This window comes from Aquila chrysaetos, chromosome 17 (genome assembly GCF_900496995.4).
Source record: "Aquila chrysaetos chrysaetos chromosome 17, bAquChr1.4, whole genome shotgun sequence".
NCBI classification, from domain to species: Eukaryota; Metazoa; Chordata; class Aves; order Accipitriformes; family Accipitridae; genus Aquila; species Aquila chrysaetos.
Genome location: NC_044020.1, coordinates 29063358 through 29082048, shown reverse-complemented (window position 1 = coordinate 29082048; position 18691 = coordinate 29063358). Strand labels below are relative to the sequence as shown.

The window sequence follows — 18691 nt, the reverse complement described above, 5'->3', positions numbered from 1 at the left end:
TAAGACCACAACAGCAGACTATTTTTGCTCACAGCTTATGGTCCCACTGCACAAATCTTACTACTTTTTTTTGAAGTCATTCTTCTGGTTTTCTAAGTGTGACATCACTTTTCCCTTTATGATGAGGGAAACGTTCCCCTTTACTCTAGATCCACAGGCATTTTGTTACATGTTTTCAGGTACTCTGAAGGCAGAAAGTGCCTTTTGCTCTCCTACAAGTGACAAATACATCCACTGAGCAGCACCATGTTTCTTTAATCAAATTTAAGCAAGGAGTCCAAAAGAGTTCTGACTCCTGAAGGAGACCGATACAGCTGTCAGCACCACTTCTGGCTGTGCAATCCAGCTCTCCCTTCTGCCCCACCTGTGCAGTGACTGAATTTTCATAAGACACAGATGGCTTATTTCTCCAGCCTATGTCCCAGTCAGTGGGAAGAAGTAGGTTTCTGCAGACCAGCCTGATATAGTCTAAAATATCCCTATGCCTTCCCAATTATGAGGGATAACATTGCATATTTGCAAAGCTTGAAGCAATGTTTAGAACACTTACAGAATTTTGTAAGTGTGCTTCACTCTCAAACAGATCCTGATTGCTGCAACTAGCTTAAAATACTACCCACATAATGTATACTTCATGACAGACAGCAGAATTTTCGCAACTTGTACATGCATACAAAGCAACATAAATACAGCCTAAAATTGTCAAGTTTCAGCCAGTTACCCTGATGTGAGAAGGGACAAGAGATTAGGAATAAGTAATTTCAAACTGACACCCCACTCTCAAATACCTCTATCTTAAGCCCTAAACTTTGAAGTCCAAAGATTGCTTGGGCTTCTGGCAGAGTTTCCCAGATCCCTTTCATTCCTTCAGGCTGCTCCTGCTTTCCTGTGCTGCTCTAGACATTGCATCCTTCTCAATTCCTGCCTGACCACTTCTGAAAAACTCTAGTTTCTTTAAGGGGCAGGCTAAGGATGACATCCAGCAGTAGAGGGTTCCTAAATGTTGTGGGTTTTGTTTGCCTTTTTTTAAACAAGAAAAATGGGAAGAGCTAATCTCACTACCCTAGTAGTTCATTGCAATGAAATACCATATTATTTTCCCATCAGACATTTTAGATCTTTGAATAAGAGGGAAAGATTAAGAAAGAGACATACAAACTCCAATATGATTCAGTAAATTATAGTTTTAATGTTGACATGGGGAACTTGTGCAATGTTTCCCAGCAAGCAAGCAATCAGGCTACCTGACAAACAAGTCAATTGCTCCAGTTACTGTCCTATTTTGAGGTCTCCCATATTCAATAAACAAGACATTTGGTCAACACAAACTGATGATTTATAGAACTAAGCAAGAAAAGGAAAATGCAGACAAAATGATTATCAATACAGTATATAGTATATGCATATTCTTCTGATATGAATTTTTTTTTCCTGGGTTACCAGTATAGGAAAATAGTTGCATCAGCAGCTCATAGAACTGAAATATAAATCTTGCTGTTAAGCATATCTGGGAAGGAAATAAGAGAGTCAAGCCTCCTGTGGCTAGACAATGCATGTCACATGGCAGCTGTCCGTTTCATCCAGAAACAGGGTGCTGAAGACATCATTAAAAAAGGTAGGGTGGTATTTGCAGGCTCTATCACAGTCAGGATTAAAGTTCACCTCCAGGATCTGAGGCTGCATAATTCTTTTCCCTGTAAAGGAGAACACAAACATTGCCTCTTAATACAAGGCTCTATAGAGATCCTGAATCACTACCTGTCTTCAAGCCAGAGATTATAGAAAATGACTGGAAAAAGCCATCTTATGACCCAAGCTGGCAAGCCGGTACAGTGTTCTTATTTCAGTGGGTTTGGTTTTTTTGGAGGGACAGAGGTCTGTTCTACCATCATTATCCAGAAGACAATTATACAACAGATTCTGTAATCACAGTGCTAATTCAATGACTCCTTTAGAATGAGAATTTGCTGCAATTCAATAGGATCTCCCCAATACAGCTGTCTTGCTTGACAGTCTGAAACATGTTCCAGAAAACTCTGCTTCTCCTTTCACTTTTCAGCACAAACCTTCCTTTCTTAAAGCTCTTGGATATCTACCTTTCTAGTTCTAGCAGTCCTGTTCCTTTATGCTCCAGACACTCCCACCTGCCACTTCATCTCACTCCTAGAAGGAAGTCAGGAAGTTTAATTTTCTCTTAAAACTTAATCAGTACAGTTCAGAGTCAAATGCATTCTGTGCAAACAGAAACCAAGGAATTTATTTCCTGTCTGGTGTTGAGATTGTAAGTGAGGGTACAAGCTTCTGATGCATAGGTAAACCATACCCTGCTCTGCACAGAAGCAACTAATCTGTTTGTCCACAGGCTGCCCACAGCATCACCGCTGTGACTTTTGTACCCACACCCCCATCTTCAAAAGCCTAGGCACCCACGCAGCTCATGTTCAGCCAGGGCTGTAACATGAGGTTGGTCCTTTTACTGCAATAGTCTTCCTCAAGCTAGTAATATTAGTGAGTTGCTTTGCCTCTCCCATTCAAGACAACTCTGGGACAGGTGAAAGAGTATTCAACATGGATGTAGCACACCCAAATTCAAACCCTTGCTCCACCTGATCTGAACAGTAAAGGCTCAATTCTACACCTCCCATTTCCCAATCATTTCCCTCCATCAAAGTGATTCAATATTTACAGAATCAGCCACTGCAGCAGGGGGCTAGGGGCACCCACCCAACATATACAACATCTAATCACTCCTCCAGCAAACCTGGGCACAGGCAATTAATTTCTCCTGTGTCCCAGGGACCACAATGGCACAAGAAGAGTACACTCAGTTCTGTTTAATACTCCCCTGGCAGTCCTTTTTGTAGGTAGAAATGCAGCAGAGGCACCAAAACAAGAGACATGTGTCTGGGTTGGGCATGCTTACAGAACATTTTTGAGCCTCCTGGTGAGATAATAAAGAATTCACTCTGTTTGGCAAATTTTGTTACCAGTCCTGCACAACTGGCTGGAAGAAAGGCTCCAGGTAGTTAGCCATGCTGTGGCACTAACATGAAGCACCCTCACATATGTGTTCTTGCAGAGACTTGGCAACAACTGAGTGACAGTCCTGAGGACATCAACAGCACTGAAGTGGTGAATGTGGTCCCTTCCCTGCTTTAGTAAGTAACTGTGCATTGAAGACACTAGTCCAAGCCTGGAAGCCACAGATAGTAAGGTGTCTCTTTAAGGTTTTCATAGAGAGAGACAGGTATTTCAGACATTCTCTCACCATAAATGGGAAAGAAAACTTGCTGCTGTCAGAGTGACTAGACTGCTGTATGGTTGGGTTTTTTTAATGCATGTGGTGGTTTGCATTTTTGTTTGTTTGTTTTTAAAACAGAGAACAGCAGCAGCAGGGGCACAAGAGAAGCAAGGACTCAGTCAAGCACAGTTAACAGCTCCCCCATCATTCCTGTTAACCAGCATGGCAGATGCTAATCCCACAGATCTGCAACTCCAGATATGCTTTGATGTCAGTGGAAGGCACAGAGCACACAGCTCACACTGCTTGAAAAACAGTAAGAGTTCAGACAGAAGAAATAAACTTCTGAAAAGGTCCACAAATATAAAGAATTCAACATTCAAAGAAATGAGCTTCTCACCATCTCTGCTGGAGTCCCATTTAAGCATCAAGTCAACGGCATATATTGCTCTTGATGACGGATAGTCGCAGATGCCAAGAGGTGCAGGTTTAGCTGAAGCAACTTGGAACAATTCAGCAAATGCCTTAAAAATATTTGCCTAGTAAGAGAAAAGGTCTCTGAATGAGAAGTGAGGTTCCATAAAAGCAATAAATGTATTTTTAATCACTTCACTCATACAGCTTTTTAAAGAGTTTGTATAAATTACACTAGCCAACCGATGAAACTCTGCACAGTATCAGCTTCAAAACGCACATTGATACCTAAAGACAACACAGTGACAGTGCCGAGCATCCAGCAATATGCATGGACTTCCTCTGGGGACCAAATCAGTACTACGGAAATCCTGAAAATAGGGCATTTAATATTAGAATTAACCCCCTTCTCAGGCATTATGTACAGTATTGCACTTATGTGTAGAGGAAAGGGAAAAGAAAATCCAGGTGAGTTCTGTGTACACCAGCAGTACAACTGTGAAGTTCTAACTTTTCCCTGCCTATTAAGTTGTATTCTAGCTTTGTTTTGTGTTGTTCTGCAATGAAAAATCTTCTACCCACTTAACACCCCTCTAAAAAGGGTAGTGGGGACATGGAGATTTTAAGAACATACTACATTTGTATTTTGAGAAACAGTCAGATGTCCAGTGTGAAAGTGAAATAGAAAGAACATACAGGTGTGAATTTTAGCATTGAGTTTATAATGCAGTGAACCATTTGTTCTGCAAATGAAAAGATGGTGTAATACTTCCTATTCTGCACACAGTACTACTTTGGGTAACCTACAGCATATATTTTGACATCTCTTTTTTCATTCCTTGTAGTCTCTTCCAGACTATTTTAAACCTAATGCTGCAAAACCTGTCATACTCTGAGAATCACTGATTGGATATGAGGTTCTGCTTAAAACTGATGTAAATTAATTTATGGAAATCAACCCACAGTTGGGTAATTTATTCACTTTTGAAAGCATATGCACATATAAATGCTCAGCTACCGTTCATTCTGCATCTTCTAGCTCCTGATAAATATGGAAGAATGCAGCAACAATTCAGTTTTGTGCATGTTTCTGAACCACATCTTCACATTCAGCTTTTTCTTTCAAGCATGAACTACAGGCCAAAAAAAAAAAAAAAAAAAAAAAAAAAAAAAAAAAAAAAATCAATAAGGCAGCCCTCATCTGCCTTCCTGCATATTTTATGGAACTATAGTATTTGGAGCTTACTCTTCCCAGATAAAAGATGCCCTACTATTAGGGAACCATCTGTTTTCTTGTGAAAAGTCATCAATGCAATGACCAGGGACAGGGCTCTGGCCAGCTTGTTAACACAGAGAAGCTGGGTCAGCAGCTGGAAATTCTGCATTGCAGACTCAAAGGCAAACAGGGGTTCTAACTTACTAGCTCGGAGATATTACATTGGTGGAGGAGGGCTCTTTAGGAAAAGAGAGAAGACCAGCCTAACTTGTTTTCTTTTAAATATGCCACAGTATACAAATGCAGCCTCTGCACCATCCAATCTGGCAGCATAACCCTTCAAGCATATTACACCTGGAGCAGGGGCAGTGCTTATTTCTATAAGCCACTTGGGCACAGCTGGGCACATCCTTGTATTGTGAGTGAGCTCCAGTGCACTGCACAGCAAGCTAACCTGAAAGTGTACACGGAGATCTTTAGACTGACAGCTCTGCTTAAAAAAGATAAATCAAAACCTGTGATGGCATTCCACTGAGATTACTATATACTGTAATCTCCTATTTACTTTAGTTTCCTACTTGTTCTGACACCTCCTTATCTTGTGAAGCCATTTGGAACAAAGGAAGCAAGAGCCTGAATATCTCAGTGGTTCAGCTTTTCAGAATCAGAGTTAATATTCTGCTGAAGAGTAGTGAAGGCTTTGAAAACAACTTTTCCACAGTCATACGAGCAACACCTGTAGTGATTAGCACACTTTATATTCTGGACTTCCCTGCCTTTTTGCATGAAATACCAAATCTTTCACAACCATGGGCTTAGATTATTGGCAACCTTCTGCAAAAAAGATGGAACTCACAAGAAAAAAGATCCTGGTCCCAGGATCCTGAGAGTAGTCAGGACTGGCTTTATTACTAAGTCAAATACAAAGAATTCTCATAGCGTAATCATGAAATAAAGTTCTCAAATGCTAGCAACAAAATGTTTGAGGGGGAATTATGCTAAGTTAAGAAATGCTTCTAAAGTAAAGGTTAACGTTTGACGCCCTTTGTGGAACTGATACACATGAAGTATGTCCTATAAGAAAAAAAACCAAACAACCCAACACGTTTGGAAAAGCTAGTTTGCCGAGTAAAAAAAAAAGATATATGAACATTTACATGAGAAAGATAAATTGCTGACTTACTTGTACCGTTGCCCAAGGATATTCAGGATATTGTTTTTCAAACAGAGGAATAAATTCTTCACAGTGTACCTAAAACAGTTTAGCAACATCAAAGACTGTTTTGGTTGGGAATGACTGAGCAATCAGATGTCAAGAGAATGGAACATGAAATATTTTTTGCCAGTCATACAAACCCAGGTAGAGAACTGGGGCATTAGACAGTTCCTGAACACCTTCCTTGTTACAGCATTTCTTGTTATAAAAGATCACACTAAAGTCTTTGACAATCATTAGCTGCCATTTTAATCATTTTTTTACTGGTCTCTATCAGTGTGGGTTATATTCAGGATGTAGGTTTGTATTACCTTACATAATCACAGATGATTAGGGGGAAGAGGGGAAAGAGTCTAGGAAAATATTTGACAGAAAGGTGAGGGAGTGTTTTGGACTGTTTGCTTACCTGTTTTAATGTTACACCGGGAGCGTAATTCATGACTGTGAAATGCTTCTCGTAGTCATCCAAGTCATCAAGTGAAAATGCCCTAAGGAATAAAACAACTCCTTAGTTTCCAAGGTATCAGATGTAATTCTAAGCCCCTCCACACTAATGAGGGGGACATAATTACCGATTTGAAAAGCGCAGCCAAAATACATCATAGATATACAGCTTGAGTGGTTTTACGGACCGCAGCAATACAACATAACGGATGTCAAATTTAACCATCCCCACATCTTCTCGGTGAAACAAGACTGGATTCTCAATATATTTGCACACTACCTACAACAAAGCAAAAACACTCACAGTAAATATAATTCAACTAAAATGAAAACAAAGTGTCAATAGATCTCAATGATTTAAGATATCCTTGCATGCATTTCAGTTTTTCTTCAGAAATGTGCACAAATACGCAATGTTGTTACGCAAATAGGTGCCTTTTAACAAACTCTGACATCTGGGTGGGGAAAGTGGGAAGCCAGAATGTACTCATAAAAAAAAAAAAAAAAATCACAAAATTAATTTTATTTATAATTTTGGTGACATTGTTGTTTAGAACTAGAAATGGGAAGCAATTCTTTGTGCATTTCTGCATTCCAGAAAATACATGCAGTCCACACATCAACAGAAATAAAGCTGAAGTGACACTGAGGTATGACCGCATATTGCACACTCCCTATAAAAGAGCTCCATGATTCATTTATTGTTGGCAAAGACAGTACTTTGTGCCACTGAGCAGAGCTGTGGATCAGCAATAACGATCAACCAGGGGACAGAAGCAATAATGTTCCAAAATTTATGACCAACGCTAACTATAGCTAATGCGTGTTCATCTGCCAGTCTGAGGATTAGCATTAAAGCAGCACCACACTGGAGTATTCATTACTGTCAGGGCAAGTTTTATTTTTTAAGTAAGAAAACACCAGGCTCTGAGTTCATCACTGCAACAAACAGAGCCGACCAATTTGAATCTGAATCAATTCTGAATGACTGAAACCATATACTTCTGGCCAGCGTATGAATTTTGAAGAAAATTAATTTCCTTCTTTGTATTTTTAGACCTCCCTTTATGAAGCAGTATTTTCATCTCTCCCCTTTAAATCACATTCAAAACCATGCTCTCTAACCTTTGGGCTGCTTTCCCTATGCCTGATGATATTGTTAAGACTGTTGGTGATGTGGGTATCCAGACTTCTGGCCAAGTTCCACGGTTTGCATATCCAGTGGTTGTCTTCTCCTCTGAGAGAGAGAGGGAGGGAGGGAGAGAAGCCAACACCTGTAAGTATCTACCTCATTCATCTGTCTCAACATCCACTTGAACTGATCTATGTACTCCCCTGAATAAATACTTTATAAAGTTGTGGGCTACAGTGCAAGAACTAAGGACTTTTGACTGACAGCTGGGAGTGGCAGGCCTTAGGCGTAAAGGGGAGAAAAGGCAGTGCTAGCTTTCACTCATCTTTTCAGTTAGGGCCTAGCATGCTCTCACGGTTTATTTTCTTCTTCTGCATCTGACTCCTTCAAAAGGGGAAAACAACACATCAACAGGACAGCATCATCAGGAACATGCACAGGTTACGGTGTGGAAATCGTTCTGGCAGGGTATCGTGCAATTTTCCAAGTTGATTCCCTAATAACACCTCCAAATCATTCACATTAAATGATACCATAACTCATCCCTTTGGGAAGAAATCACACAATATCTCAATGGTTCATTTTGCAAGAAAATGAAGGCACACCAACATCTTCTCACTTTTTAGTACCTAGTCACCTCAAGGGGCAAATTCTTTGAACTATCCTTGAGGAAAACAGGCAAAATGCTGGTCTTTCAATGTATCTTTCTGAGTAAGGGCAGGGTGACACTTGATGTCTTCCTTTTCTCAATCTATTAAAGCATCCTCAAAAAATTCTTGAGCTTCATGACAAACAGCATAAACTGAGCTGAAGTTAGCCATGTTAACTTAAGAGGGTCTGTTATTTATTTGAAAATTCCTATCCCTTCCTTCCCACTCCCTACATACATATTGCATTCACTGTCAATCGTTGATATTAAAAAGGAATTAAAACACCACATGCTAGGGATACATGAACGAGCGCTTTCTCCTGGTCATGCCAGTCAATAACAGAATATGTAGAGCAAAGAACAGCCAAATGAAACACCTGGCAGGTGGCACCATAAGCAAGCATCACCAAAGAAGCAACCTTTCAATCAGAATACTCCATGCTAGGCATAAGAGGTTATTCCACTAGCAGTATGCAATGCTCGCTCGCTCACCAAATGAAAATCTTAGTTTCCATCCACTCTGAGGCAGCTGCAGCAGTAGAAAGAGTGTGGATTTAAAACCCTAAAGCTCCAGAACTGCTTTAGGCTAACACTAAAACTCAATTTTACTTTCACAAGCTTAGAGAACCCAAGTACATTAATTCTAAACATCTTCCACTCTGGTGCTAAGTGCAAGAACAACTGCTACTGGTCCCCTGGAAAAACAAAACAAACCCAAAACATTTGTTGCAAATGCATTTTGATCCTTTGTATATCTATTAAATATAAGAGGTAAGATCTTGACTAGACAAAAAGCAACAGCTGTCAAATCTGTATTCAAATGATGGTGAAATTTCTGTGTTTCAAAATGCATTGCTTAACTATTCTTACATTAAAGAAAATACCTAAAAAGCTCACACTTTCCAGGTAAAACTCACTTGAACATAAGCACAGCAAGAGCAAACTCATGGTAGCATAACAGCTGTCAAGCCCAAAATGCAGGCTACTGGTCTTTGAGGAACGTGGAATCAAGAAAGCACAAAACGTAAGGAAGTAGAAACACAAGCCACCTTCTGTCACGTTGCTGAAAGTAGCTGATGAACTGAGGCAATTCTGTTTGGAGGTTAAAAGTACGAGGCAACCATCTTGGCCCATCTGGTCCTCCAGCTCGTCTAGAAATGGATGCCAGGCAGTCTTTGACAGTCAGAAGGTTCTCACATGGGAATTGATTCAGCATTACCTCAGGCCTTTCCTCACTTAGCTTCCTACAAAACAGATAAGTTGTTGGGTGGAGGAGGAAGGTTGGGGAGGCCTTTGGGAACAGTTTTTATAGCAAATAAAGAATTTGTATTATCAGGGGAACAATTGCAACCTATAATCTTTGAAGTGTGAGAAGTTGTAGAGGATGTCTGCTTTTCCCTCGTTGTCTGTGAATACAAAACGGGGATGTGTCAGGCTGTTGAGGACTTGCTGAATGTCTGTGAAAACCCTAGAAGAAGAAAAAGGCATATGAAGAAAAATGTCAGTTTGGTTTCTGAAACTGATCAACTCCTGCTTGAACAGAAAAAAGTTTTAAGCTTGGTTTTCTACAAGCATTATGCTTTACAGATACACACCATCTGTGACAATCTCTTCTTAATCCACAGAAACATTTTAAATCGAAGTGGGACAGATTAAAAATACTGTATTTTGAGACAGAAATCTCAAAGATAGTTTAGCTCCTACAACTTAACAAAAATAGCAATTCAGAAGAAAATGACTAAGTCCCTGACAGAGAAGCAGTAACATGAATTCACTATTCTACATGAGAAATCCCTGAATGAGAGACCTTGTAAACGCCTTCATTGCTGGAAGAGCTCTAAAAATCAACCTGCTGTCATCCATGAGAAATTAATAGGAAATCTTGTCAGTTTAACTCAGTAGCTTCAGAAGACTATTTTCATTTGTTCAGAATTTCACATACATAGAGACATTTCCAAACAATCAAAACATATGAAAGTATGTACGTCACATATGTGCAGGAAGTATACACAACTTTGAGGTGTAATACAAACCCCCACCCAGCCCCATTAAAAAACCACACCAAAACCCAACCCAAACCTGATACACATTACAGAATGTAACAAAGAATGAGGCAAGATGTGGCATATCTTAGGAAATTCCCCTCTCAAATAAAACCAGTGACTTGGCTATCTGACATGCTAAAATAAGCGGATAGCAATACAGGTTATTTTGATGATTTTACAGCTTGAAGTGAGGTCACTTAATTAGGAATTCAGCATGATGACTCCAAAAGCAAGACTGACATAGAAAACAGTTCTCATGGTAAGGGGACATCTAAACAGACTAAGCAACAGCTAATTTTTTCCACGAGAAACCACTATATTCTTCCTCCTCTCCAGACCTATTCTTATCAGTTGTGTAACTTTCCTCTCCTCCTCTGCTACTAACCAATTGGAAGATATAATCCCCAAGAGAGACTTCTCTGAAATGATGAACTGTAAAAATAGCCCAGTCACAGAGGGAAATATATACTTTAAAAAGAAAAGGATGCAAGATGTTTTGCATAGCTCCACGTGTGACATACTACGATGGTTATACTATTTATGCTGGAGCCTAAGACTAAGAGAGGCGACTTCACTGTAGATGAAGAGTCAGCCTAGCATCCCTGTTGAAAGAAGTCACCAATCTTTCCCCATTGTTGCAACAGACCACAGTATCTTCATACAACCCCACTAGTATTTCTTTCTGCAACATGTGGCTTCACCTTATAAGTCTGCACATTAGGGGAAAGTACAATACCAAATTTGATGTAGTGGATCCAGTACAAGTTCTGCCAAACCCATTTCATATCGAAGTGTTGTGGTTTGGAGCAACTTTTAGTCCTTGCTGAAGCAAAAGGAAATCAAAGTGGTGACCTGAAGATAAAAGGCCTTATAATGCTGTAGCAAAGTCTTGAAGCATCCAACATCCCCACACACAAATATGCATGCAGGAACACATGTAGCACAAATACTAGAATTTAAGTTGCTCATACAGTCCCAGATCAGTCGCTTACAAACACACCCTACAATACAAGTTATTATTCCACAAAGACACTAGTCCTGCGTAAACCTAGCTAATAGATCTTAGTAGCAAGAGGATCATCACATCTACACAATGGACCTATACTGGTTATTAAATCTACTCAATAAATGGGAGCAGCAATAGTTTTGGTTTGGGTTTTTTTTTTTTCATTCTTGTGATTAAGCCCCTTTAGCATGGTATGGAAATATTCTGCCAACATATTGCACAATTTTTTCGTGGCAGAGCGCTGGAATGCTGGCTTTCAGGATTCCTGGCTTCTGCTCCAGAATACGTGAGCAGTATCTGGTTTCCAGCTCGGGAAAAAGGGCAAAAGTAACATAGTCAAATGTAGAGTTTGGTACACTCATTCTGAAAAACAATGTGGTTGGATAAAACTTGCATAGTGTTAGATATTTAGAGTACAGCTACAGTTATAGTTGGGCTAAAGCTGTACAACCACTTGGTTAGTTATCTGCAAAAACAGTCCAGTTACAGTTGCTTTCCCCAGGACAGAAGTGAAACCTTGGTTCAAAATTAGTGTTATGCTAGAGCTATGAAGAGTCACAGATAGGACTCCTTTGCATATGAACTACCAGAGACCCTGCATGTACTTACAGGTAAAGTTAAAAAAAAAAAAAAAGGTTTTTACTGAAATTGGTGGAAATAACTCAGTAGGGGATCTCTGGGAGTCAACAGAGTAAGGCTTCCCTCCCCTCCAGTTGCAGTTACAGCAAATACCTTTGAAACCTCTGGTTCATCAACTGATGGTTCTCACAACAGTTCTTCCAACTGGGGTAACAATGAGGCTGAATTATAATCTAAAGTGTTAAAACAGATTAATCGGTGCTTAAGGCCAAACAAAAACATAACCCTTGTGGCAAACTCCCTTACTCCAGTCAGAAAGAGGCAATGATATTAAAAATGCTGCTGTAACAAAGGCCTGAGGCCAAGGCATTTGGCCTTACGCAGCATGGAAGAACACCTGGAGAGCCTGGCAGCATCTGGTAACTCCAATAAATCTTATTCCACACCATTCCCTAGACATCATTTAATCAGTCAGAGGTTCCCTCCCCTCCACCCCCTTTTTATTCCATGTTTCCAAATACATAATTTAGTAATAAACTCCCACTGCTGGCTGGGCACCAGCTACTTTTCTCAGCTGAAGAACAGGATTGTTCTTTACACAAGTCAGGCATTCAACTGAGAGATGGGTCACCTCCTCTTGCACATCCAAAAATCCATTTGCCCTAGTGTTAATTCACTTAAATACTCTACATAAGCTCTACACCACACAGAAATACAAGTAGTGACTTGCATTCACTCACTCCAAACAGCAGGCTTAAAGAAAGATTCTGGTACTCTTTTTCCCCCCAGTTAAGTACTAAAAACTAAGAAACCCCTTCCTAACAAAGGAATACTTCTCTTTCAAAAATTTCCCACTACAACACTGAGCTGCCTTTATAGATGTACAGAAGATAGTGGTATCTTCTATAATATATAGATATCAAAGACTATTAGACCTTTTTTTTTTTTTCCAGTCACTTACAGCTATAGACAAGATTTCACAGAGCTCCTACTCACATTAACAATAAAAAGCTTACTTTCTTAATGCTGAAGTCTTACTAAGAAATTAATGTGCCAAAGCACTCTGGATTATGTATTTTAAGACTTGCTTATAGAAAACACAAAAATGCAGCACAAAAGAAACAGGGGGGCTCAATCCATCTTTGCTAATTGCAGGAAGACCACTGAAATAAGCTGATGGAAGTTAAGATTAGAGGGGAAATAAGGCCATTCCACTTGTTCCAACTTTAAGTTACTCCATCCATTCTACACACAATCCTCTTACCATAAAAATCTTGGGACAGTCAAAGGTTCTGAGAAGGCAGATGATTTAATTTCAAGAATGAAGATTTCATAGAAACACTATATAAAATTAATGTATTTCACTGACAACATCTATCACTGAGTTCAGCAGTCAGATTCCCTTAGGTACTTTAGTATATCCAGTATTAATGCATACATTTGAAAAAAATCAGACCTCTGCACTGAAGAACACAAACTGTAACGGCAGGCACCTTACAACTACTGGGCAATTCCTTTGTCGTTATCTAAGGAGCACATAGGATCTTCTATGGTATTCCCTTGTGTTTAGTTAAATAAGTTGGTACATATTTCAATGTCTACTCTGATAATACACATCCACATATGTACATAAAAATACAGACAGATAAGAAATGCACCAAGTCCTGTTCTGGGTTTCACAGATGACAGAACTTCTACACTGCAATACTGTGGTATTAGCCAACCCATTTTGGACCTTTCATTCCAATAGCAATGACACGCTGAACTAATGAAGTCAGCTAACTATACTTCCTGAATGATTTTTTTTTTTTTTTTTAATCTTGTCATACAGAATTCCTAGCAGGGATGCTATACAGTCCTGGATTAAAGAAGATATTATTCAGTGGAATTGTGCAAATAAGATAAAACATGTTAGATGTTACTTAATTTACTCAAAGCATTTAAACCTAAGAAGCAGTTATGAGAATCAACTCCCAAAGCACAGAGCTGACAAAAATCGGTCAAAACAGAGTTGCTGTCTCATAACAGCTCTTTGGGCATCTTTAAAAAATGACTGATGTAGCTGAAGAGAAACATGAAAGAGAAGATCAAGAGAAAAAGAGATAATCAAGCTCAACATAAACTAGAATGTCTTTTCATATGAATTTTGTCTTTGAAACATTTAGTTCTTTTATCCACCTTTTTTTCAAGCCAGCAATCAGCACAGCTGGATAGAACAATCTCCCTAGGGCAGCAGTTACTATTAATGCTACAAGACCTACTTGAACCTATAATTTTGCTATATCAAACTACATGTACTTGCTTGCCTGCTTTTCAGGACTCAGGTTAAAAATTTATTTCATCTTCCCTTTATCTTAGCTCTACTTGGAAACAAGATGACTAAGAATGTCTCAGGTTCTAAACTTTGCAACCTCATGCATTTAATTTCTTCTGAATCCCCTAAACTAGTGGCAATACACAAGTCAGAGCATACACATTAACAGGCTACATCTACTCAGCTTCACACATTCCCATCTGCCTGTCAATGGTGGCAGCCTTAAAACCTTTAAAGCTTTGAAAGAGGCCGAGAGCACTGGAAGACTGCAGCTCTCACTAGGTCATCTGGATTCTGAGATGCTACCCTGGCTCCCGAAGGAACTTTAGTAGATGAAATTCAGAACATCTTGGCCTCTGGAGGGCAAGCTGCTCTCTTTTCTCCTCTCCAGACAAGAACTGGATAAAGAAGAGAGGAAAACCCTTAGGAGTACATAGCCAGGGTGTTGATGACATTCCTTAGAAGCAGAGCAGGAAGGATTTGGCATGTTTCCCTCCTCCTTCCCTCCCTGATATGAATGCCATTTACCTGAAATATGAGATGCAAAATAAAGAGGTAGCAGTGAAAAATAAGTCGACATTTCCCCAACATCCTCAGTGTTTCTTTCCATCGCTATTAGAATGCATCTACCTTTGACTCCCTTATGTGAAATAGAGGCAAGTACACTAGATAAAAAAAAATAGCTTTAGCTTATCCTCAGAGTCTTGTAACCAGAGATTTCAACTGCATAATGAAATCTAGACTATCACTGAGCAAGTTAACAAATGCCTCTCAACTCAAAGTGACTTTGGTTTTCAGTAGTTCTTCTCAAGTTGATCTAGTGAATAACAAATCCCCTCAACACAAGAAGCTGGGGTGTGAGTATACCTACCCAATACGTTTTAGTGTAACCTCATGTCTTAAGCAAAATGTTGCAAACAAGAATTCAGATCCCAGTGTCAGACACCCTACAGTGCAACTCGCAGCACATGCTATGTAATAGTATGTTTTTCTGGAATAAAACTAGTAATAAGACAGTCTAGCCACGCAGCACCACTGCTTTTGCTCACAAAAATCCCATATCTTTGCAATGTTCTTCCAGCTTTCTTCTGAAATAGTTTCACACCATACACTCCATTTTTGTAGTAAGGCACATATCCAATTTAAAACATCCCAGGTTTTGACAAGATTCCCATTTGGCAATCTCATCTCAAGAAGGGGAAGAGTGTTTTATATTCACCCAGCACAGAGAAGCACGTGTACACCCTATGGACGTACAAACTACAATGCAGAAGTCTTCAGTCTTTCTTGTATACTTTAGTTATGCTACTTAGTGAAAACAGCGTTACAACATTATGCAACTTTTCTTTCACCCAGAAGGTGGCACTTACTTTCTAAAAAATAAATTTAGATTATTTTTTTTTTTTTTAATTCCATGACAATCCATTTACTCTGAAGAGTCCAACAAGAACAACTAGTAAGTCAGAATCTTAAGCAAATGGCTACATATAAACACACCTTCAACTTGCCTCTATTGTTCAAGGCTGGAAAAGGCTGTTCAGCCTCAGCACATTGCAATTATTAATCTTAACCTTGGTAAGAAAGCATTTTGTTTGCAAATACGTACTTGAATACTTTGTCTTTGTCATAAACTGGTGGGTTTATCGCTATAGGCAGTTTTTCCTTGTTTTCTGCTAAAATAGCCTAAAAAACAAACAAAAAAGTCCCACAAAAAGTTAATACTAGGCAGAATAAGTGAGCAGCCTTAGGTCAAATTCCACAATATTCAGCAGATATGAACAGCAGCTTAGACAAAACTGAGTTTCAAAGTTTGCATAATCAGGTTTATAAAAGAAGTGATTGAAAAACAACATAATCTTTACGGAGAAGCTACAGGTAAAATATTCCGTATGCCTCAATGTTCATCCAAGTGTTTTATTAGCAATAGCCTGTTGAAATTTTCTGAAATTGTAAACCTTTACAGATAATTTTCTGCAATTCCTTATCTCCATATAAGTATTTAAATACATGTATACAGGTGCATTTGTAGTCACCGTAAAAATGACAGTCCATCTGCATGTCTCATTGGTCCGTTGTCTTCAGCACAACTGAATTCCACCAAAGCTGCATTTTGAGAAATATATTATGTTGTGTAATACGCTGCTCAGAAAAAAAAAATCAGTACAAGAGCAGAGGCAGAAGGGAATCAGAAGAGGCTATTAGTAAAAAAGGAACAAGAAACATGGCTTCAAGACCAGAGTTTATCAACACTGTCAAAGCACCCTGAGAAATTCCTGTTTCTCCTAAGCATTAAACAAAATATCAAATCACAGATGATCATATGCAGTAAAAGACAAAGTTACTGTATTTCCAACAAAATGGAAGATTGACCATTTAGCCATGATGTTTTATTACAGATAACTAAAAACATTACAGGAGGCTGGAACCTAATTCTGCTCCTGTAAAAATGAGCAAAAGCCTTTTTGCAGTCTTCAGCAGTAAACAAGCTTGAAAAATCTCACTCCATCTTTTACACCACCTCTGACTGATAAAAGGAAACACACATTTGGATCATTGCTGATACCCTGCCAAGGGAAGTAGCTCACGGAAACTCTTGGGATGGGAGAAGTGCATCTTGAGAAAACAAAGTAGCTGCTGTTCCACAACAGTTCCAGCTGCTGCAGGCTGTCCTCACAAGTTGCAGTGGTGAAATGTCTGTCCAGCCATAGACATACCTCTTTACCTTTAAGGCTGTTATAAGGAATACAATCATACATAATTGGAAAGCATAAACAAAACCACAAACGCAATCAAAGATGTCAGACATCACCTTCTAAAATAGACCAGACAGTACAAATACAAAGTAATTCCTGCAGTCACCTAAAAATAGGAAGGGAGCCTGTACTTTTAAGAGAAGACTACAATTCTCAGAACAGTACCAGAGGATTCATTACTGTCTTTTCTCAACTTGAATGCAGGGAGCTGTTGCAGAACATCACCTACTCTAGCCCCTCTGAGAGATACTTCTTCCATCCCAGACACTTCATTGGAAGCTACCTCCCCTGACACTGGTTTCTGCAATCATTGCCCAATCATTACCCATAGTACCATTTAAGTTACAGCCTTTGCAGTCTGTGTTGGAGACCAAAATCAGGTAACAGAACAAAAAACAGGTAAAAGTTAAGCAACAATGTTGCTGTAACAGCTCTGTGATTCTTTTAAATAGAACACTGAAGCCTTCAGGTTTATTTAAAGGAAAATTAGAATAAGAAATATAACATCCTTAGCTACAGTAAAAACCAACAACACAGCCCATTTAACAACGAATGATTATTTGCACATAGTAGTAAAGCAGCTGCAGAAATTGTACAGTGATAGCAGCAAACAATTTTGAAACAGTATGACTTGCATAAACATTTAGAAGCGTTTTCACACAATTTTATTTCCCTGCAGAACTGCTAGCTCACGTATTAATGCTTTAAACAGATCTCTGAAGTTGACTGTACTTTTTTCGGCACGCAGCTCTGCTTATGTGAAAATAGGGGAATTTAGAAGTGTCGGCAACATGGTATCTCTTCCTAGCTATCTCCCTTTTGGTGTTTAAGGATGTGCTATGCCCTAAGCTATTCTTCACTGGTCTGTCACCAGTTAAGACTTTAATCTACAGCTAAACATTCTAGAGTAAAAGAAAGCTCTGTTGGTTGGTTCTAGCACTGATATTTTGCTGTCACGTCTTCTCAATAGCTGAGTGGCAGACACAGTAAAGGAAAAAAAAGGGTATTTTGAGAAGATGTTTTTAAGGTGGGGTAGTAAAGGAGGATACTGTTTGCCCATTTGCCACACAGTTCTTTAAGTTGACCTGATCATCCCAAAACAGAATTAAAACACATGCAAAAAATTGCCTTATCTGAGATCCAGGCACTTTTGCCAAGAGAACACCTGTAAGACATAAACTGTGGGTGCATTGTTGTTCCTCATCTGTAAATGCAAAGTACATCTATCCCTCTTCCAAAAATGCAAAATCCCAACCAACCAATCTGACTTAGGTTACAAGACAGCCCAGCTATTTTGAGCATATACCTTTACTTTGCAGAAGCAGGTTAACTTCATTTCTGACTAGATGTTGTTAATAACAAGCTGGATCCAGCAGTTTCTGCCTATTCTCTACCGTAAGAAACAGATAGTTGGTGTACAAATTCATCTTCGAAGCTGCATTTTGATTGCTATTAGTGGCAACTACAGCATCCTCATAGGCATCAGGTTTCTTCATTTTTCTTAAAAAGGAATCTCATGCAGACTTCACTCTTGAAAAGGAGATTCCAAACATTTCACATCCTTAAAATATCACAAACCTTAGTAGAAAGGAGAGCTCAAAACAAAACAGACAAGTACTTTGTAACAGTGCTATCAAATAAAAGATGTCATGGTTTAGAACCATTAAATGTTGGAGCAGAGA

At 39.1% G+C, this 18691-nt stretch overlaps 1 protein-coding gene across 1 annotated transcript in view; it reads right to left on the bottom strand.

The window, feature by feature from the left end:
- Nucleotides 1–1164: 1164 nt before the first annotated feature.
- The window catches only part of TTLL12 (tubulin tyrosine ligase like 12), a 29792-nt gene continuing 12265 nt past the window's right edge, over nucleotides 1165–18691 (bottom strand). Inside the window, exons 6-14 of the mRNA XM_030040392.1 lie at nucleotides 15863–15939; nucleotides 9664–9780; nucleotides 9362–9556; nucleotides 7657–7768; nucleotides 6660–6811; nucleotides 6494–6575; nucleotides 6055–6123; nucleotides 3642–3780; nucleotides 1165–1694 (exon numbers count right to left, since the gene is read on the bottom strand). Coding sequence (XP_029896252.1) covers nucleotides 1543–1694; nucleotides 3642–3780; nucleotides 6055–6123; nucleotides 6494–6575; nucleotides 6660–6811; nucleotides 7657–7768; nucleotides 9362–9556; nucleotides 9664–9780; nucleotides 15863–15939 — 1095 coding nt within the window. The 3' untranslated portion in view covers nucleotides 1165–1542. The remainder of the gene's footprint in view (nucleotides 1695–3641; nucleotides 3781–6054; nucleotides 6124–6493; nucleotides 6576–6659; nucleotides 6812–7656; nucleotides 7769–9361; nucleotides 9557–9663; nucleotides 9781–15862; nucleotides 15940–18691) is intronic.